This window comes from Sarcophilus harrisii, chromosome 5 (assembly GCF_902635505.1).
Source record: "Sarcophilus harrisii chromosome 5, mSarHar1.11, whole genome shotgun sequence".
NCBI lineage: Eukaryota > Metazoa > Chordata > Mammalia > Dasyuromorphia > Dasyuridae > Sarcophilus > Sarcophilus harrisii.
The window spans coordinates 248,773,386-248,792,780 of record NC_045430.1 but is presented as its reverse complement, the minus strand read 5'-3'; the positions used below and the strand labels follow the sequence as shown (position 1 = coordinate 248,792,780).

General features: G+C 47.0%; 1 protein-coding gene across 7 annotated transcripts in view; it reads left to right on the top strand.

The window, feature by feature from the left end:
- ZDHHC3 (zinc finger DHHC-type palmitoyltransferase 3) overlaps window positions 1-19,022 on the top strand; it is a 72,805-nt gene extending 53,783 nt beyond the window's left edge. For 5 of the 7 annotated variants that reach the window (XM_031940074.1, XM_031940077.1, XM_031940075.1 and 2 more), the window contains 2 exons: window positions 1,222-1,352; window positions 11,171-15,017. In XM_031940074.1, the coding sequence (XP_031795934.1) occupies window positions 1,222-1,352; window positions 11,171-11,434 (395 nt within the window). In that variant the 3' untranslated portion in view covers window positions 11,435-15,017. Of the gene's footprint in view, window positions 1-1,221; window positions 1,353-3,749; window positions 7,952-11,170; window positions 15,018-18,480 lie in introns of those variants that run through there. The other 2 variants (XM_031940079.1, XM_031940080.1) reach the window with 2 other exon arrangements.
- The last annotated feature ends 373 nt before the right edge of the window (window positions 19,023-19,395 follow it).

The window sequence follows — 19,395 nt, the reverse complement described above, 5'->3', positions numbered from 1 at the left end:
TCTCCCTGCAGTGATTTCATAAAAAAGCTGTAGTCATAATAATGTCATAATAAAAGTTATTATTTAAAGTGCTTTATGTATATTGTTTCTTTTGAGCCTCACAACAACCCCATGAAGTGGTCATTGCATCTTTTGTTACCATTTGGCACTTGAGGAAGCGAAGGCTCTAGAAGTTGTGACATCATCTGTCGGTGCCTTTGTGCAGAATTAATAGTTTTTACTAAGAACCCGATGAAATATGAAACAAATCAGTGGCTGTCCTTTTTGAAAAACCTGCCCAATTAGATAGAGTTCTGCCAGTCAGATTCTTCGGATATGAGCCTTTATTTTAACTTAAAGAAAGGAAGACCAAAAACACGTGTAGTCAGGAGGAAAAACAATACTTCAGAATGAATGCTTTGAGAACTTTTTTTTCAGGCCCAGAAATCTCCCTACCACAGCAGCTCTGTGCACAGAGCTATTCCCCCAAGGCCGGTCCTTCTTATGCCCTCATGAGCCTGATTTTGGGAGGCCTCGTCCAGGGGATATGAGAAAGAAGCTTCCTCTCAGAGCCCAGGATCCCTGCAGTGCAGGTGGCGTAATTGGGAAATGGCCAGGAAGTCCCAGTCTGGTTGGGAAGACAAGGCATGCACCGGCGAAAAATTAAAGAATGATAGGAGAGCTAAGGGATAACAAATGCAATCACTTAGCAGTAAATGGCATAGATAAGGAAGGGTATGAAGTTGGATAAAAAAGGTCTGAGATACAAAGGAGGATACTCCTCCATGCAGGGCCCACCTCTCAGGCTTGGAGGAAGCTCAGAGAAACTTGAGGTTTTGTAAAAATGGAACCTTGACTTCATGGGTTTTTGGTGAGGAAATGAGCCCAGGGGAGAGGGGGGTCTGGTCCACGTTACCCGGCAGGTTTTTCCTGCTCTTTCTATGGCACCAGGCGTCCTCTCCTTGAGGACTGAATCCACCAGGAGCAGTTGCTCTGGAACCACCTCTGTGATCTTCCCAAGAGACAGGATCCCTGCCTCAGAGGGGTCATTTTCTTGTCCTCCTGCCAGTCCCTTTGTTCCTGTCATGGTGGTGATCCATTATGTGAGTGAACAAAAGTGACAGAGCTCTGACTGCCCCCGTGAGGGTGGGGGGTGAGTGAGCCCATGGCACATGCAAGGGCAGCCCCGTGGGGGTGATCCCAGGCCTAGACTTAAGGCCTTTCCACATCTCTGTTTTACAGAATGCAGCTCATTCGCTCCACCCACCACGGTGATTCTCCTCATCCTGCTCTGTTTTGAAGCCCTCCTTTTTCTCATCTTCACATCGGTGATGTTTGGGACCCAGGTACACTCCATCTGCACTGATGAAACGGTGAGTGCCCCTTGCCCCACCTGGTGTATACGGGCCCTTGGAGGACAGACCAGAGCCCTGAGGTAAAGAAAGGCCGGGGAGAAATACTGGCTTTTGTGTTCACATTATGCGGCTTTACATCCGAATCACTTTCACTGAGACACTATGAAGGCCGCTTTAGCAGGAATTTCCTCCATCTGAGATCAAGGTTAGTCATTTGAAATCTAATTGAAGTGTTCTTTTTCCAGAAGGAAAGTGTTCCTTCTTGCACTTGGGGTAGCATTCTGATTTCACAGTTAATTCCAGCTCTTGGAACAGAGAAGAGAGAATGTGTGAAAACACAAGAGCTACAATTCCTTCTTCTGTAAAATGGAGAACAGGAGGATGGTCTGGCACTGGGCACATTTCCTCCCTTTAACAGGAGACAGGGCTACAGCTCTCAGATTGGGACCATCAGTCTCGGAGGGAGCAGGGGGGAGGGTGTAGGTGGGGGAAGGTCTGCAGGAAGAGAACTTGGAGCTTCCCCAAACCTGACCTCTGCCATTCCTTGGCAACCTCTTTTGCAGTTAGAATTATCATAATCCTTGCCACGCCTGCCCTCCAGCGGAGGCAGAATGACCTGGATTAGTTTGACCAGCAAGGAAGAATGCCATCCCTCCTAAATGCTTCAGCACCTGTAGGAGCCAGTCATGTTGTGGTGCACATGGGCATGAGCTCCGCTTCGTACAGTGTCCCCAAAGTCTTAGTTCAACATGCTGATGAATTTTAAGCTTTAGTAGCTTTCAGCAGCACCAAGACTTTGGGCATATCCTGTTTATCTTGTGTGTTCACTCACACACACACACACACACACACACACACATACTCTTATTTGAGCACTGGTGCTGTGCAAATCACTCTTGGAGGCTCTGTGATGAGGGAGAGGGGGAGGCTACTATTTCTGCTTTGAATGAGTTTACAATCCCATTTATAACATTATCCTCCATGTGAAGAAGTAGAAAGCTTGTGACTGTTAAGATTAGTCATTTACAGCAATCTGAGAAAGAGGACATGGAGAAACAGAATTTTTCTCTATCTTAAGGAAAATTTCTCTCATCTTTCTTTAGGCCAATTTCTCTTCCGATTCAATATTATTACTCCTAAAAAGTCTATATCTAGTGCCTCCATGTTACATAGTACCAAACACTTGTTGCTAATTCCTTCCAAGAAAGAAGGAAATCATATCTGAACAAAAGGCAGTCCAGCCAGAGTTCCTTTTATTCAAGTCTTGATCCTTCAGAACTGCAAGTTATCAGAGCTGGGGTCCCCCGAGGTGAAGAAGTTACAGTTATTTGGGACAGGCTCCTTTCCCTGCCTCCTGGGGTTGTCCCTAGCTGTTGTGACTTCTAGAAGGTGAGGAAGAGTCCAGTTAGCTACCGTGTCCAGTAATGTGGGGCTTGCTGGCTCCCCTTCCTTCCTAGAGGCAGTAGTTGGCAGAAAGCAGAGGTTGGGCACATTCCTATGGCCTCCATTCCTCTTGGGGACCTTCAGAACATTCCTTGGTCCTAGTTGACCATTGTAATATGTCTCGGGTAGATCATGTGATTTATCTTAAATTGTGAAAGGGGGAATGAGCTTGTCCTCCAGAGTTCTGATGACAGCTCTAGACCCTTATTTCATTTTACTTCTGTAAAAAATGCTAAAGTTGTTTCTATTGTGACTGGGCTGATTGGTCTGATGGCTTGAAAAGATCTGTGCTATAACTTTTAACATTTACTAATTTAGTGTCTTCCCTTTCCTGTTGATCATTTCCCTCTACCCTCATTTAAAGTTCTCTTAACTTTTTCCCAGTTATTCATGTATCTCTTGCTCCTCATGCCACTCATATTTTCACTCACTGTAAGGACTCTTGAGGAAGCTAACCACATTCAAAATCTTATCTAACCTTTTTTTTTTGTCTGCAAACTGGTCATGGTTTCTTCAAACAAATCTTCTCTGAAATTGGGCCCAAATGAATTATCATTACATTTTTCAGGATGTCAGGTCCATGCTGGCTCTTAAACCAGGCTCAGCTTAGAAGAAGCTAGTTCCTAACAAAAAGACAGCCGGAGGTCTAAGTAATCAGAAATTGGTTGTGATTATTAAATTCTGCCTCTGATTTGTTGGGTTTTCCCCCTCTTTAAAAAAAAAAAAAATGCTTACAGATGTGTTTCCTCCATATCCTCAAAAAAAGAAAAGAAAAGAAAAGATAGGTATAATTTTGTCATATTTTTCTTGCATATTTTTTTCCAATTTTAAAGAAGAAAAAAGAAAAGTATTTTCTAGATTAAAAAAAACTTTTATTTCATTTGCCATAAGGCAATGGGCATTTCCCTCCCCCAAAACAAAACCATCGTGATGAAAGTGCTTGACTGAAAGTGTGATTGTTCTTGTTTTCAGGGAATAGAACAATTGAAAAAGGAAGAGAGAAGATGGGCCAAAAAAACAAAATGGATGAACATGAAAGCAGTATTTGGCCATCCGTTCTCTATAGCATGGCTTAGCCCATTTGCTACACCAGACCAGGGGAAAGCAGACCCGTACCAGTATGTGGTCTGAAGAATCCTTGACCAGCAGATCCACTAAAACATAAACCACATTACAGCACTACCGTTCAATAAATTTTACATGAATGTTTAAACCGAAAAAGCAAAACAAAAACTTTTTTTTAACATCAAGTAAAATGGCGAGCATTGCAGAGAAAAAAAATCCCCTTCTGCTGATGAGCTCCGGTTTCTCAGGCTGTCCAGGCAGCTTCTGGTGGTTGGAGCTCCTCCTCCTCTTCTTTTTTTCAAACCCTTTTAAATTAACTTTCCTGGCCTTTGGTTTCTTCTCTGCTTTCTGTTTGGCGTAACTAACGTGAAAGGGGCGCGATTTCCAGTGATTGTGCCCACCTCTACTAACCGCGTGAGCCGTGACTTTGGTGGTCCCCGCAGAGCGAGCAGAATGCCATCTGCCTCCGGGACCTCTGGGGACCATCGCGGGGAGGAGAGCCATCCTGGGGCAGCAGTGGGGCTCCTGGGACCTCACCCGAAGATGGACACTGCATAACTGAGCTGGGAAATACTGAGGATCAGGGAATGGAGCTGCCCAGAAGGGCCCTCGGGCCGCTGGCTTCATAGGACTTGGGATTAGCTTTAAAAACAAGGCCCAGGGCCCTCTGTTCCTTGCTCCTGATAAAGAAAAAATCAGTTCTGTCTAAGCTGCCTTGTGGGTGGGGGTGGGGGTGGGGGTGAGGGGTGAAGGTGTGGGGTAAACAGCAGTAACGTCTGTTTCCACCAAATCAAGAAATTGTGCCCTCTGTTAGTCGATAGAATGACTTGGATGGACGATTTTTCCTCAGTGCAAAATGCCTTATACTAAAAGAAGAATGAGAAATGCAACTTTAGGAGAGCAGTTCAAGCCATTGTTTCCTTGGTGAGATGCCAGTTAAACAGTGTTAGTGATCGGGGATGTGGAGGCGGCAGAGACCTTGGTATCAGAACACTGGCCCTGCAGTAGACTGGCACACACACACACCCTCCCAAGAATAAATCATTTTCAGGGATTAGCATTTACAAACCCATCGAGCAAAGTCATCCTCTGATAGCTACACACAGTAATAAATCCACGTGCACACGTAGGTCGGAAGCAGTCAGGTTGGCAATGTTGGGGAATCAGAACGCTACAATCTAGATGATGTGGGCAGAATGGGTGGCACTCTGGTCTGAGCCAGGAGAAGGAAAGATGCGTGTCCTACACATAACCAAAAAGGGACCCCGGCCGGGGTGACGAAGGTGACCGGGGGAGCAGGAATCCTTGAATGTACTGGCGGCAGGTGGGAGGACATTTTGAATGCTGGATGTCTGGATCCTTATCAGTTGATTTTTTAAATCTATTTTTAGCTTTCATTTTGAGAGTATGAGAGTGTGAGATGTGCTAATGCATCAGTCCAAATCTGGATGTGGAGAAAGTCAATAATCTGTGCCACTTTTCAGAAAGAAAATGTGAATGTGCCACATCTTTTTGATTCTGTCAATGCTTCCACATGGAAAACACATGCAATAAAATTTTTCCAAAACTTGTTTTCTGATTTAGCTTTGTGACCTGTTGCAATATAAGGAGAAAATAAGCGAATTCTCTCTGCAATTGATGTGATTTTTTCTTTTTTTGTCTAAAAATGTTTTTTGGTAGGTCCTTTTTAACCAATGTTCTAAAACTCCTTCTCTGGGAAAAAAGATTCTAATTGCCTCAGCCCAGTGGGTGAGTTGATGTCTTGAAGACCAAAAGCTATATTTCTTTGGTTTCTCTGGACTAAATAAATTCACTGAGTGAATTTCAGTCCTTTAGCCTGTAGGAATGGAGTCAAGATGATACGACTTCACATTTCAGTTATAGTAGCCGAGTTCTTGGGAAAGGGGGGAATGTCTTTTGCATGTGACCTTGATTAGAAGCAAGTTAGAAGGAAAAGCCACTGCAAACAAAATTTTGCCTTCATCTAGTATCGCTCTGTAGAGATCTCAGCTCTTTGGTTGTGACCATTCAGATTGAAACAAATCATTTCCTTCCTGTTTGACTAACTCAGCCAGTACTTTGCCCAAGTCAATTTCCTTTCCCTGCCTTACTTTCTCTACTTACTTATGCAACAAACAATACTTTCACAGGGCCCAGGGAAGAATGGGACTGATTTTCTTAGCAGTTTTGCTTCTCCTTTTATACATTAGTGGTTTAACTCTTTAATAACACTGATAGTTTAATTTAAACATACCAAGAAAAAATCAGTTTTGAATCTTCATGGGCATCTTAAACCCCAACTTTGATTGGCTTTTTGGTAGTTCTTAGTTTAGCTGCCTTTACCAACAACAATCCCATCCCCTCTTCCTCTCCTCTCACTATCCCCTTCCTATTCGACTCCGGTTTTGAATTGGACAGTAAGACAAAAGGAAAACATAGATCAGTGTTTAAATGCCCTTGAAATAGAAGCAGCTTTCATCATTTTAAAAGGAATCCGTGTTCCTTTGAACTAGCTTATGTTTCTTTAGTCCTTTTCAGATTTTACCTGAGAGTCTGAGAAGAGCAGTAAAACGTTTTAGCATGCACAAAATTTCCTGTGCCCCAAAAGCATAGGAAGCTTTTTCTGTGATCAATAATTTCTCATGTATATGATAACATTTGCCAAAAGAAGCACATTGTAGGGTTATAAATCGTAGTCAGCTTACAGTCTTCCTTATTGTAGCATTATTAAATTTGCTCTCAGTTCGATGTATGGAAAGAGTCGGGGATGGGAAATTCGAAAAGCCGAATTCAGATGTGGGCTTTCCCACTCACTGATTGTCTTGCCCATCCTTAGCCTAGAGGGTTGGACGGCCCAGATGACCGCTCAGGTTCCTTCCCGCTCTAAAATCAGGTGAGCCCACATAAAAGGTGGATGGAGGTACCTTGAGGAAAGGTGCTTCTGGAGGACAAAGGCATATGCCTGAAAGTCCTTCATTTTCCCTCCTCTTTATAGAGAACCCTGAGAAGGATCCCAGGCTCCCTTGCCCGGGGAGCCCGAGGGCCAGGGTCCCTTTTGCCTCCTGCTCCATTTCCTCCATAGAGCGAGCGAGCTGGAGGCCACAATGGCCGTGACCCCCTCACAGCTCAACATTCTGTGACTTCTCTCAGATTAACACATGCAAAATCAATGCAGCTTTGTTTGTGACTCTGTGTGCAGTGTCTGGGCCCGTCTGTGTGTGGTCTTAATTGAGGCGCCCGGTGTAGCGGGTTCAGCTGTCTGCTGTGCCACTTTGGGCAAGACACCTACTGTCTCTGAGCCTCAGGCTCCTCATTACAAATGGGGATCTCAAGCTTGCACTACCTACCTCACAGGGTTGTTGTGAGGAAGGCGCCTTGCGCTATGTTTCCTCCTCCCCCACCCCTTCGCCCAGCAGATTGTAAGCCCTTTGAGGGTGAGGACTGTGTCCTTTGTTCCCCTATTTCCCCCAGAGCCAAGCACAGTGCCTTGCACAAAGTAAGCTTTGTGTTGAATTGAATAACATCTATTCATATCGTACTTTGCTTCTTAGGGACCTTGCACTTACCAGCCAGCTTTGGGTCATCCAAGCCAATGGGAAAGGGAAAGCGGGAGTAGTTGAGATCCACAAAGAATGTAAAAAAAATCTCCTTTCATTCCCATCAATCAGTACTTTTTTGTACCTGGTACAGGGCACTGTCTATGGCTACTTTACCCTCTCCCTCCCCCTCACCCATTCCCCACCCTCCAGTCTGTTTTACAAAAGATAAGTAGCTTTGACATAACCAAACTGATTAATTCATCTCATTTTCCCTAATGTATTTGGGCAAAGTCACTTACTAGCCAAAGGGCCAGCAATGGAAGCAGGGGAGAAAGCTGGGGCTAAAGTAATCCTCCAAATGAATAATGGTCTGAGTAACCTGGAATCAATGGTATTGTATCATCCTGTATGTATCAACGATATAGTCGATTTTGTATTTCTGTTCATTGTATGTATGACTACTTTTTTTTTTGGTTTTGTTTTTCAATATACTTAACAACCCCAGAGAATGATCTATATGAGAATGCCTTGTAGAAAATAAAGAATTCCCCATGAAGTGGGAGGATGCTATTTGTTGGCTTTTGCCCTTTTCCCAGTGATTGAGTCCAGTGGAAACCTTCTTTTCCATCCCCTCAAGGAACTTGTTTCCCCGCAGTGCTCGGTTTTAGCCCCTGACTTCTGCGTTTGTGTGAAAGTTGGTAATCGGCCTGAAAAGAAAGGGGCTTTCTGTGGCCCCTTGGTGAGGCCATGGGAAGCGTCATTACCCAGACACACCTGATGGAAACCAAAGAGAGGAACGAACAGAAGAGCTAGATTTAGTTCATCGCAGAAAACCTTAGTCCACAAGCCTCCTGGCTGTCTGTGGATCAAGCAGTCCCAGAGCCCAGCGGTGGACATGAGGTTCTCTTGGACCCCATGTCCTTGAGCCAGCCTGTTCTGGGTGGGTTCACACCGACATCGGTTCACTTCTGCCCCTTAATGGCCTCAAGCCTTCTGCGCCAGCACCGTCTGTCTCTGATGCCATGCTTTCGTGCAGTAGGCTGCCAGACTTAGGGGTTTTGAAGCCGTCAGGCCTGGGGACCCTCTCTGGATGATCTGGATTGTTTTCTCCTCGTTCTAACTTCTGGCACATGGTTATGGAGAAGAATGATGGGAGGCAGTGGAGTCGGCATCTGCCTGATGTAGTTTATAATGTTTTTGTGAGGATGAAAGAGCTAGTGGGTGTGAGATTACTTCAGAAAGTGAAAAAGAGCCACCAGCTTCTCAAAAGATAAGCCATAGTAAGTGTCTGTGGGTGTAAAGGCAAATGCGGGGGCAATTTGGCACAGTGGGGAGAGAGCAGGGGCTTCGGAGCAGGGAAGTCCGGGGTTCCAGGAAGCAGGGTAGTATAGAGGAAGAAGCCCTGACTGGAATAAAAGGACCCGGGTACAAATCCCATCTCATGCCGTGTGTGACTTTGTGCAGCCCACATTGCTTCTGCCTCCGTTTCCCCAACTGTAACAGGACATTTGAGTGAGTGGCCCCCGAGTCCTTCTGTCTCCAGGTCCACAGTCCTGTCGGTGCCTCTTCTACCAAATGCTGGCCCTAGACAAGTGCCCCAGGCAGCTCCCAAGTGGGGTAGCAGGTGTGCACCAAGATTGGTGAAGGGAGCTGACTCACTGGGAGTCCTCACACAGAGAAATCACAAGCGAGCCCCGCTCCTCCACAGGTGACTGAGAGTTGTAGGATACCATGGGAAACATACTAAAGTTAAACCCGGCTAATGGCTGGTAAGCCCGGGGCAGGAGTTACCTCGTTGGTCCTTGTGGCACCCCTGGGAGGGAGGGGCTCCCCCTCATTCCATCTCAGGTTTCTCATCCCATCCCTCGAGTCTGTGTCCAGCTCTGAGATTTCATGACCTTGTGAGTGAATGGAAGGCATAATTTCTCCTGAGTTTTTACCATCAACTGCACAACGGGTGGGCAGCAGGATCCCGGAGAAGGGCTTTTCAGACCCTGGATCCCAAATGACTGCGTGCAAGAAGTGTCAGCATTTCCCTCAGTGAGCCCCCTGAGTTCCTGGCATTGCCATGGAAGGTAAAGAACAGAAAAGCAGGTGACTTAGATAAGGGCACAAAAGGACCAGGCCCATGTTGCCCCTGGACAACCCGCATCAAGATCTAAAAACCCACATTTCAGAAGCAGGGCGAAGAGAGCTTCCTGGGGAAGGGCATCCAAGAGAACTGTCCCGGTGGGGGAAGGGGAAGAGGAAATCCTCAATTCTAATCCTCCTCAGCTTTCTGTGTGACCTTGGGCCAGTCACGGCTGGGAGAGCAGGAGCTGTGAGGTCCCCTCCAGCTGGAACTCTTGGCTGGCAAAAACGTGTTCCCCTGGACCTTCCCCTTGGCGTGGGGGGTCCCGTGGTGGCCTGACCAGCTGAGGCTGAATGCACGTCTGGCCAGGGAGGGTCCTTCGCCAGGCAGCCCGAGCCGGGGACACGGCCCTGGGGTGGAGCTGGAGGAAGCTGCCCTTGGAACAAATCCCTTCCCTTCCCTGGGCCTCAGCTCAAGTGAGGGTGATGCTAAGTGACCCCTAATACCCTAAGACCCAGGAAAGGCCTGTGGGCAAACTAGTGACCCAGGCCGGTCACTTAAGCCCCACCTGCCTCGGCCTCCTGCCCCACCTCCCAGGGTTGTGAGGATCAGTGAGGTAGGAGTTGTCAGTCAGGCTGAAGAGATACTTACTGGTTCCTTCCCCTTCCCCCTGTTCCTTGGCTTTCTGATCAGCGTTGAGGAGGGATGGGCCCAGGGGCTGGTGGTGGTACTTGGGCCCTGGGAAAGAGGGCTAAAGAAAGGTCAGAATCTCCCCCCACGGTCCCCAGCCGCGCGCTTAACTCCTTGCCACTTCCTCCCAATGCTCTCCTGGTCAGTGGCTGACTGGTGAGTGATGGTCCCAGGAGCAGGTGAGTGGATGGGGGCGGGCAGCATGGCCGAGGCTGTCTTTAGTGAAGTCTTGCTTCTCCCCTGCTGGGGTGCTTTCTAAGCCCTTCCCCCATTGCTGGGTTTCCCCCTTGTTCCACTTCCTTGCCACAGCTGTGGGTTGGCAGCGCCCATGGTGGAGGGAGAGGGGGTCTCCAGCAGCACCGCCTGTGGGTGGGACAGACCTGCCACCTTCTCCTCCAGTTAAGCCCCAGCTGATGGTTTGGCCCCTTCACCATCTGGCTTCATTTGATCATCTGGGCCTCTGAACTCACTGGGCTGCCCATCTCCACCCCTGGTCAGTCAGACCGCCTTCAGAGCCGAGGGAGCCGGGCGAGCGGTCCAGTGGCTCCGTCTCCCGGGTCCCTGCTTCCTTGGGCCCGCTGGAGTGAGGGTGTTTTTTACTGGGCTTGGAGGGGGAGGCTGAGCCCGTGCGGTGGGAGCGGGGGGGTGGGAAGGGCATGATGGCCCCCTCTGCCTCACCTTCATCTTCCACCCCTTTCTGGGATGGCAAACCAAATCCCTTCCTGCCATCTCCTTGGAAATGGGGGCGGCTACGTTGTTATTCTTGTCCCTCAAGCTCCTTAGGCCTGCCCACCACTCCCTCGCACCCCCCTCAGCCCACAGTAAGCGCTTCAAAAGCTGTAGGCGGAATCTCCCACCACGAGCCCCCCCCCTGCATGTCCCGGCCCCATCACCCCCTCCCCGCGGCTCCTCCTGCACGGTGCGGGAGAGGGCCCTGAGCAGGGACTCGGCCCCAGAGTTGCCTCGGGCCCCTCCTTGGAGATGTCACAGCTTTCTCCCTTTTTCTCTCTCTCCTTTTTTAACTCCAGGGCATCGAGCGACTCAAGAATGAAAACCCGACTTGGGAGAAGCTCAGCAGCTGGGAAGGGATGGAAGCAGCTTTTGGGGGCAGCTTCTCCCTGAATTGGTTCAACCCTTTTAAGAGTGTGGACAGCAAGCCAGACCTGCTCCGAGCCACAGCGGTGTCGGGGACAGCCTCTGGAGGCGGAGGTGCGGAAGGGTGCGCCGAAGGGTGCGCGGAAAGGTGCGCCGAAGACCGAGAGGCGGGTGGGCCTGAGGAAGTGAAAGCCTGAGTGACCTCTTGGCATTGGGGGCTGAAAGGCCTGCTGCCCCGGGGACCCCGTTTCTAGAAAGAAAGCCCAGAGCTGCAGAGACTTCAGCTTAAGAGATTTCCCCCCAAAGCTCCTGTTCCTTTTAGCCTGTTCCTCCTCCCCTTCTTACTCCTGAGAGGAGGAGGACGCAGCCTTTCTCTGCGGTTCTCCGAGAACGGAGCCTCACACTGGGAGCCTGGCATTTCCCTGGAGTGCCAGATGCTGAGCTTTTTTCTGGCCGCCGTTCTCAGCCTCTCATCACCAAAGGCTGATTCCTTCCACCTTTGCTTCTCCTGGGAATCCTGCCCTTGTGGAGGCCAGAATGGGCCCTGCTCCTGGGCCCCTGGAAGCGGAGCTCACACTGACCAGGAGGGAGAAGCCTGGGATAGAAGCAAGGGGGGAAGATGGGGAGGGAGGGGATTGTGCCCTCGGGCTCAGAGCCCGACCTTGGGACCCTAACTTTCACATCCCTAATTTCTGGAGGCTGGCACAAAGACTGGTGGGTCCGGAACAGCTAGAAATTAGGGGCTTCCCCGTGCAGGAGCCCTGTGGGGAACACCCCCCACTGCAGGGATAGAGGGGGCAGGGCAGGCCCCGGTGGTTTCCTGCCGTGCTGTCATGTACAGCTGCCCGGCCTCCTCTTACCTTGGGCTTAGACTCAGACCCAAAGAAGGCTACAGACACCAGGCTCTCAGTCACTACAGAAAGGAGTTTCCCACGGCTCGCTACGGCCTTAGAAGGCCTGGCTGTCGACTGGCCGAAAGTGCAATAGATCACTGGCGGGTTGTACCCCTGAGGTGGCGTGTCTGCGTCCCTGTCTCACTTTAAAAGGGGCTCGTGTGATGAGTTCCACTTGTACAGCACTAAGGAGATTAATATATGCACGTGTGCCCTGGGAGATGGGGCTCATGCTGGGAACACGGCACAGGGAATCAGCCCCCACAGAGGTGATTCTCACTAATTACTCAGCAGAGCTCAGCTAGCACCAAAAAACGTTTATGTCCAATATAACCAGGTGCCTTTATCAAGATGAACAATTTGGAGATTATATTATCTTGCAAAATAATGGGCAAATATGTGTGTTTGTGTATTACACAGAGGAAAACCCATGGAAGGTCAAGGGTGTTTTTTAGGCCAATCGGTGGCCTAAATGTGTTTGTTCCTCCTCTCTGCTATTGGGTCATCTCTCAGAGGTCTTTGCTTTAAATCTGCCTTGTAGGGAAAATGTATTAATTAACCTAGGCTAATAGGGCCACCAGCAGATTTCAAAGGACTTTTAAAAAGAAAAGAAAAGAAAAAAATCTGTCTCCAAAAAAGGGTTTCCAAGAAACATGTCCCTGCCTGAAGGTGATGGATTATGCTTTTGATGTGTTCCCTTATTCTAATCAGAGAGGTGTCCAGCTTCTGTGCAAAAGAAAGCAGTGAATTTTCCTTCCCTGTGCCTTGTGGGTCATATAGTACACACACACACACACTATCATTCATATATTTTAATATCTGGCTGCTACATCTCCTAGTCAGGTGTGGTCTTGACAACTGGAATGACTTGTAAAAATACAGCTTCTACGGGGCCGTCTCCTGGGGAAGTGAGGCAGAAATTCTCTGGCTTTCTAGTCAGTCACCTCCTCCCCAAATTCCAGAACGGTGAGGGTCTCTCTGCCCGGTGTTCTCACCAAATCCCTTGGTGTGAACCAGCTCATCCTCCCTTCGCTAGATGTCATTCAGAAACATAATTCTTCCCCCTACTCCAACTCCTGTGACTTAACCCTTCCCTTTTGCTGACTAAGGCTGCTGCTGGGCTCCAGTCCTGTTTTTCTAGTCCCCTTTTAGATGAAATCAGCTGAAAATTAACTCGAGTTGCTCCACCCAGATTTGTCTCAACTAGCTTCAGACCTGCCCAGCAGTTACAGTATACCACGCTTAACCATCCCAATATGAGGCCCCACTTTTAATAAGACCAGACCAGACTTTTTGGCATGAGGATGTAGGGCATCCTTAAGAAATCTGAGGTTTTCATGGATGGGGAGAGAAAGGATAGCAGAACGGCACCTTTGTCAGAATGATGTATCCGCCCTACGTGTCACAGGAAAGGTGATGAGTAAAGTGTGAGGTGGAGTCTCTTTATTTCCATTAACCATGACTAGCTTGTGCTCTTACTGATGTGACCAGCGCACTTGGGGGATGAATAACCCGGTAAGTTGAGCTTATTAGCAACTCCTACCATAAATGCACAGAACACAAAATCCCAGAAGGCTGCTTCCTCCTTTGACCCCTTAAGGTTTTTCTGGGTCAGCAATTTGTTTTTCTCTGGTAGCAACTTTATTATTTATGAAATGAAAACATCTGAGCCCCAGATGGATCTTTGGGCCAGTTTAACTTTCTTTTATGACTGGTCACTGAACTCTGTGTCCTTTGGTGGTTGGGAAGCCGGTGCTATTGTCTGCCTGTCATTGCCTCAGAAGGAACTGTTCTCTGAGAGTGTAGACCACAGGATAGTCCTCCCATTCAACCAAGGGGCAGCTCAGGACTTAGCGTCCAGGGAGTCCTGTACCGAAGAACCAGCCTGTCTCTGTGGAAGTCTTGTGACTCTTCGCCCTTTGTGTATGTGTGATGAAGGACATAGATTGGGGACTGAGTTAAAGGAATTAGAAGGACGAAGCTAAAAGTCTGCGTTCCAGAATTTATTCTAGAGGCCAGGCTAGAACAGTCAGCCCCCAAAAAAAAAAAAAAAAAAAAAAAAAATGTCCAGTCCACTCATCCAAGCTGCCTTAACCTATGTGTTCTACCTCTGCCCAGCTATGGGTTCTCACCAAAGGGAAAAGGTTTTCTTTGGACCTAAAGCAGGGTCGTGGGGCTTACCCTTGTGATGGCCTCTGGGGCCTTCACTGTCTCAACCGGCCCATAGTAAGAGCTGAACAATTCTCAAACCCCTTGTTCGGAGACCAAAAGCAGTGGCCCCGGTCCCATTACTGGCACCTGGTCTGGGGCACGGATACCGGGGGCCTTCCTTTGTAAATGATGCATTGTCCCTTCTGGCTCCCCATGCTCAGCAGCGTGCAAAGGTGTCACGTCTACGGTGAGTTGAACCAAAGCAGTTTGGACAGAGCAGCCCACCCTGGGACTGGGTTCCTTGGACACAAGGGAAAGGTCAGTCTTCCAGAAGCAAAAATTCTTACAGCCAAGGAAATCATGGGTTGTTCTGTTAGGGAGTTCTGGGCTCAAGCATTTGCCTTAGCTTGGAGTTTGGGCCTCCAAACTGGCATCCAGGGCCATTTTCTCTTTATTGAGGAGGAAGAAGAGAGCTCTCCTGGAAGCTGTGCTCTCTCAGCCTCCTACCAGGGCCTCTGCCACCTTGTGAGGGTCCTTCTGGCTGGGGGTGGTGAGCGGGAGTTTTGTTCTGGAATTTCAGGGCTGGAAAATGACGGTTATTTCATGCACCTCCAGAGTCCACGGTTGCTGCTTCGCAGACCCAGCCTCCAAATGTCTTCTTGTGCTGTTGGTGTTTGTAATGATGTTTGGTGCCTTGGAGAATTTCCTTACTTACTAAAACTTGTCATTTCTCTCACTGTTGTCTCAGCTGTGTCATTTATCACAACAGGGCTAGAACCACCCTCCTTAGTTAATAGAATCTAGACTTTTTCTAGGATGGATCTCAAGCCTTGTGTAACCAGATCTAGCAAGAGCTAGAAACCCCTAAGGGGGAGAGAGGCAGGGGTGGGGCTGGAGGGCGGCTGCAGGTGGGAAGGGTGAGCAAATTATGGACACAACCATCGGGTATTTCTTGAGTATCCTCTGTATGCTCAGCAAGTGTCCGGGCCCTGTGAGGGAGTCAGACAAATATAAAACATGACTCCTGCCCTCCAGAGCTGAGTAATCTCATAAAGGAAACAAACAAAAACATATATAAGAAACTAAACGAATAATGGGGATGCTACAGAAAGTGAATTGCCTGTGATTGAGGTAGTAGGGGAGGAATAGAAATCTGTTGTTTTTGATTTTTTGCATTTTAAATTCCAGGCTTCCTCCCCACCCCACAGTAGAGAAGGCCACCGTGTGTGTGTGTGTGTGTGTGTGTGTGTTTGTGTGTGTGTGTATGTGTGCCCCTACTTTGTGTACTTTGGTTTGTCAGTTTTTCCTCTGGCTAGACAGCATCTTCCCTAATAGGTCCTTTGTAGCTGATTGGGTTATTTAGAATACTCAGAATAACTTCGTCGTTCAAAGTCGTCTTTCAAACAGTATTGCTGTTACTGTGTAGTGTAGTCTCTTAGTTGTGCTCACTCTTCATTATCTCATGCAAGTGGGTAAATCCTCTTGGGGCAAAGTGGAAACAGGATCACCAACCAGACGCCTTCTTGTTCTTAATGAGGATCCTCCCGACGCCTCCTCGTTTTTAATGAGGATCCTCGTTCCCCTGTCCTCTAGCTTGGTGGGGGAGTCCAATTAGAGTATTATGTCCTGTTTGGGTCAGACTTTACAAAGAAGGTTTGAGGTGTCCCAAGAGGGGCCTGCATAGATCCACAAATTACTTCTGGGAGGTTTGATAAAGCCAGGAGGGCTGGTACTTTTCTTGAAAGAAGACAAAGGGTTCCAATTAATTAATATTTTTGAGGGGTTAAAGAATTTTAATAAAAATAAAGAGCTTTGTTTGCTCATCTGCAAAATGAGGTTTTTTGATAAAATGATCAGATCACAAGGTGGAAGGGACCTCAAAGTTACAGCTAAGGAAGCTTGAGGCTTGGGGGAGGTGAGAGTAAGTGACTTGTCTAAGATCACAGGTATCACAGCAGGACTACAACTACCACCACTGCTTCTTCCTATTTGGAGAGCTGAACAAGATAGAATGAACTTAAAGCTAGAGAGTTAGTGCTAAGTAGGTGCTTGATAACTCTTCACTGAATCCAGTTGTTAGAAAACTCTTCCTTGATGATCAGCAAAAATCTAACACTAGAGCAAGATCCTAAGAACTGATTTTGAGATCCCCCCACTATGAGATCCCCGTTTTATAACAGCTGGTCGCTGCCTCTGTGTCTCAATCTCTGCATTGTTGGAGAGTGATCTTGTTGAGAGGACTTTTTCTCTCTCAAACTAGTCGAGAGGACTAGTTCCCCATAACTAGATTCAAAGCAATCAGGTTGCTCCTTGGGGCTGCCTCACTCTAGACAAAGCTGTTGGTAGGAGGGCCCACTTACTCCAGGGATGTCCCACCTACTTTAAGGAATGGAGAATCTTCAAGCCCCTGACCTGAAAGGGTTTTATGTTCATTTTAGTCCTTTCTTAGAAAGAAGTGAACAACAGCAAAGACAAAGAAAAAACCCCAACCCATAAATTGGCCATATGTCCCCCAATAATGAAAAGAACTGACTGAGCCATCAGCAGAGAACTGGTCCAAAATGTGACTTAGTTGATGACTTTATGGTTGGGGGGGGGGGAGGTTAGGTATGTGGCTATCTGTGCCTAATCTAAGAAAAAAAGAGTAAGAGTAAGAACAGCCCCCAGTTGGCCAATAAATCTCAGCTTTGTGGAAGAGAGAGAATTTTTTTCAGTTATGAAATTTCTTCAGCAAACTTTTAATTGCCTACAAGACACTGTAGTGGATACCAAAGTAAATGGGTCTAGGTTAGAATGATCTAGTCCCTGCCCTCAAGAAGCTTCCATTCTATTGATGATGAGATAGAGGTGGGCTCTAGGATCTTAACAGACAGGTGGTTCTGGCCCAGAGGGAAAAATATGGTGGGCGGATGTGCCCGAGACAAACTGGGTTGACAACAGGCCATCAGCCTAAGTATATGTTTAGAACTATATATATATATATACACACACACACACACACAGAGAGAAAGAGAGATTTAACCATGTGTCTGGCACACCACAAGAGCTTCATACATGTTTGCTGATTGGCTAATGAAGAACTGGTCCAGAAAGAATCAGTCTCTTCTGTTTCCTCATCTATGAAATAGGAATGGTAATAATAGCATCTACCTCACAGGGTTGTTCTGAGGATCAAATGGGTTAAATATAAATGCTTTGTATTGCGATGAAAGGGCTATCTATGATTATCACCCAAAGTCTCACAGGGACCTTATTTTATTTGCATAATTCCCCTATTGATCCAAGAGCTGTCCCTGTGGTCTCAAGCTCACATTGCTCCTGGGAAGTGGAAGGTTTTTGAGCATGAAGGTGATGGGAGTCAAGAGTCCCACAGACAGCAGGATCCAGTTACTATTTGTAATTCTCCAGCCCCGTCCCAGGAGATCGGCCAGCAGATTTTGGCCCTAGGGCTTGGGACTCAAAGCACTTCCCTGACATGTTAGAAGGACCATCTGTCAAGAAGGAGGCGCCAGGGCCCATCTGTTAGCCTCTTCTTAACCTTAGCTGGAATCTTATCACATCCAGCCCTTCTGGGAGAGGGTGGAGCCCAAGTGGGAGAGAGTGAATAGTTTGGTTTATAGCCAATCAAAGGAAATCTTTTCCAATCTGGCTTACTGGGAAGGGGGAAGGAGAGAAGCATGAAACCAAATTCCTTTTCCCTTTCAAAATCAGTTTTTCTGTCACATTTAAGCACCCAAGTTCAAATCCTGAATGAATGAATCAGAAATAAAAGACTCAAGGTAGCCACAGTCTTGGAACCAGCCCTCACTTGTAAACTCTAACAACCTCAGTCAGAAATCAGACCAATGAATGAGTTCTCCTTACTCCAGCTCTTCAATAGCAGAACAATTCTCAGGGACAATGATCACTTTGTCAGCATAAATCTCTTTAACTTGGTTAGTTTTCAGTTTAGCTATGATTTTGCTTCTTTCCACTTTTTAATGGATTATAGAATATTTGGCATTTAAATGTCCCATAAGGTAAGATATGCCTGGAGAATTCAAAGACAGACACCAACTAATTCATATATATTATTATTGTTTGTCCTTCATTTTCAAAAAGGGTCAGTGACATCATGGGATGATATCTTGACTCATGTATGAATTGGAATTAAAGAAGGCAGGGTGGTGTGAAGTCAGCAGCCTCCCTCTCTCTTCCAGGGTCATCAGAGCCCAGTGGCAAGACTGGTGATAGCCCAGGATGCAGCGGATGACTTGGCACCTTTAAGCCTGACCAAGCTCTAAGTATTCCATAGCTCCTGCTTCAACCACCTTCTTAGCTTTTGGAACAAGGGGTTCTCATTAGCCCATTCCATCAGCGAAGGCTTCATGTGCTTGGGATAAATGCCCCCCTTATTCACCAATGGGTTTGAGGCTTGATTTAACCTCATCTGTCCAATTGACATGCTAGGATGTACTCGCCACAGCTTCTTGGAACCGCGGGTCAGAGATGAGTCCCAAGCAGACGTCAAAGGTGGAGAAGTAGCCCCCAAGACCCTCCTTGAGCACCCCTTCCTCTATGATAAGCCCCATTCTGTGAGACACAAGTTAGGAAGTTTAGAGAAGGCATGGTCCCTCCTTTTAACAACACTAATAAAATACCTATAACTCTCCTTTCACTCGATTAACACTTATCAGTCATTATGTATCAAGCATTGTCCAAGATGCTAGAATGGAACAAGGAGAAAAAGAAGAAAAATTTGGAATAAGGTTTTGCAAAGGTGAATGTTGAAAACTATCTGCATGTATTTGGAAAAATAAAATACTATTGGAAATATATATATTTGCCCTAGTGACTGTGGACAAGTCATTTAAACTCTCAGTACCCTAATTAGTTCTCTGACTAGATTTTTTAAAATAGAATTTTATTTTCCAAATACATTGAAAGATAGTTTTTAATATGCATTTTTTAAAACTTTGTGTTCCAAATTTTTCTCTATCCCTCCCTTACCTTTTCTCTCCCCAAGACAGCAAGCAATCTGTTATAAGTTAAATATGTGCAATTCTTTTAAATATATTTCCCTATTTGTCACGTTGTACAAGAAAAACCAGATCAAAAGAAAAACAAAACACAAG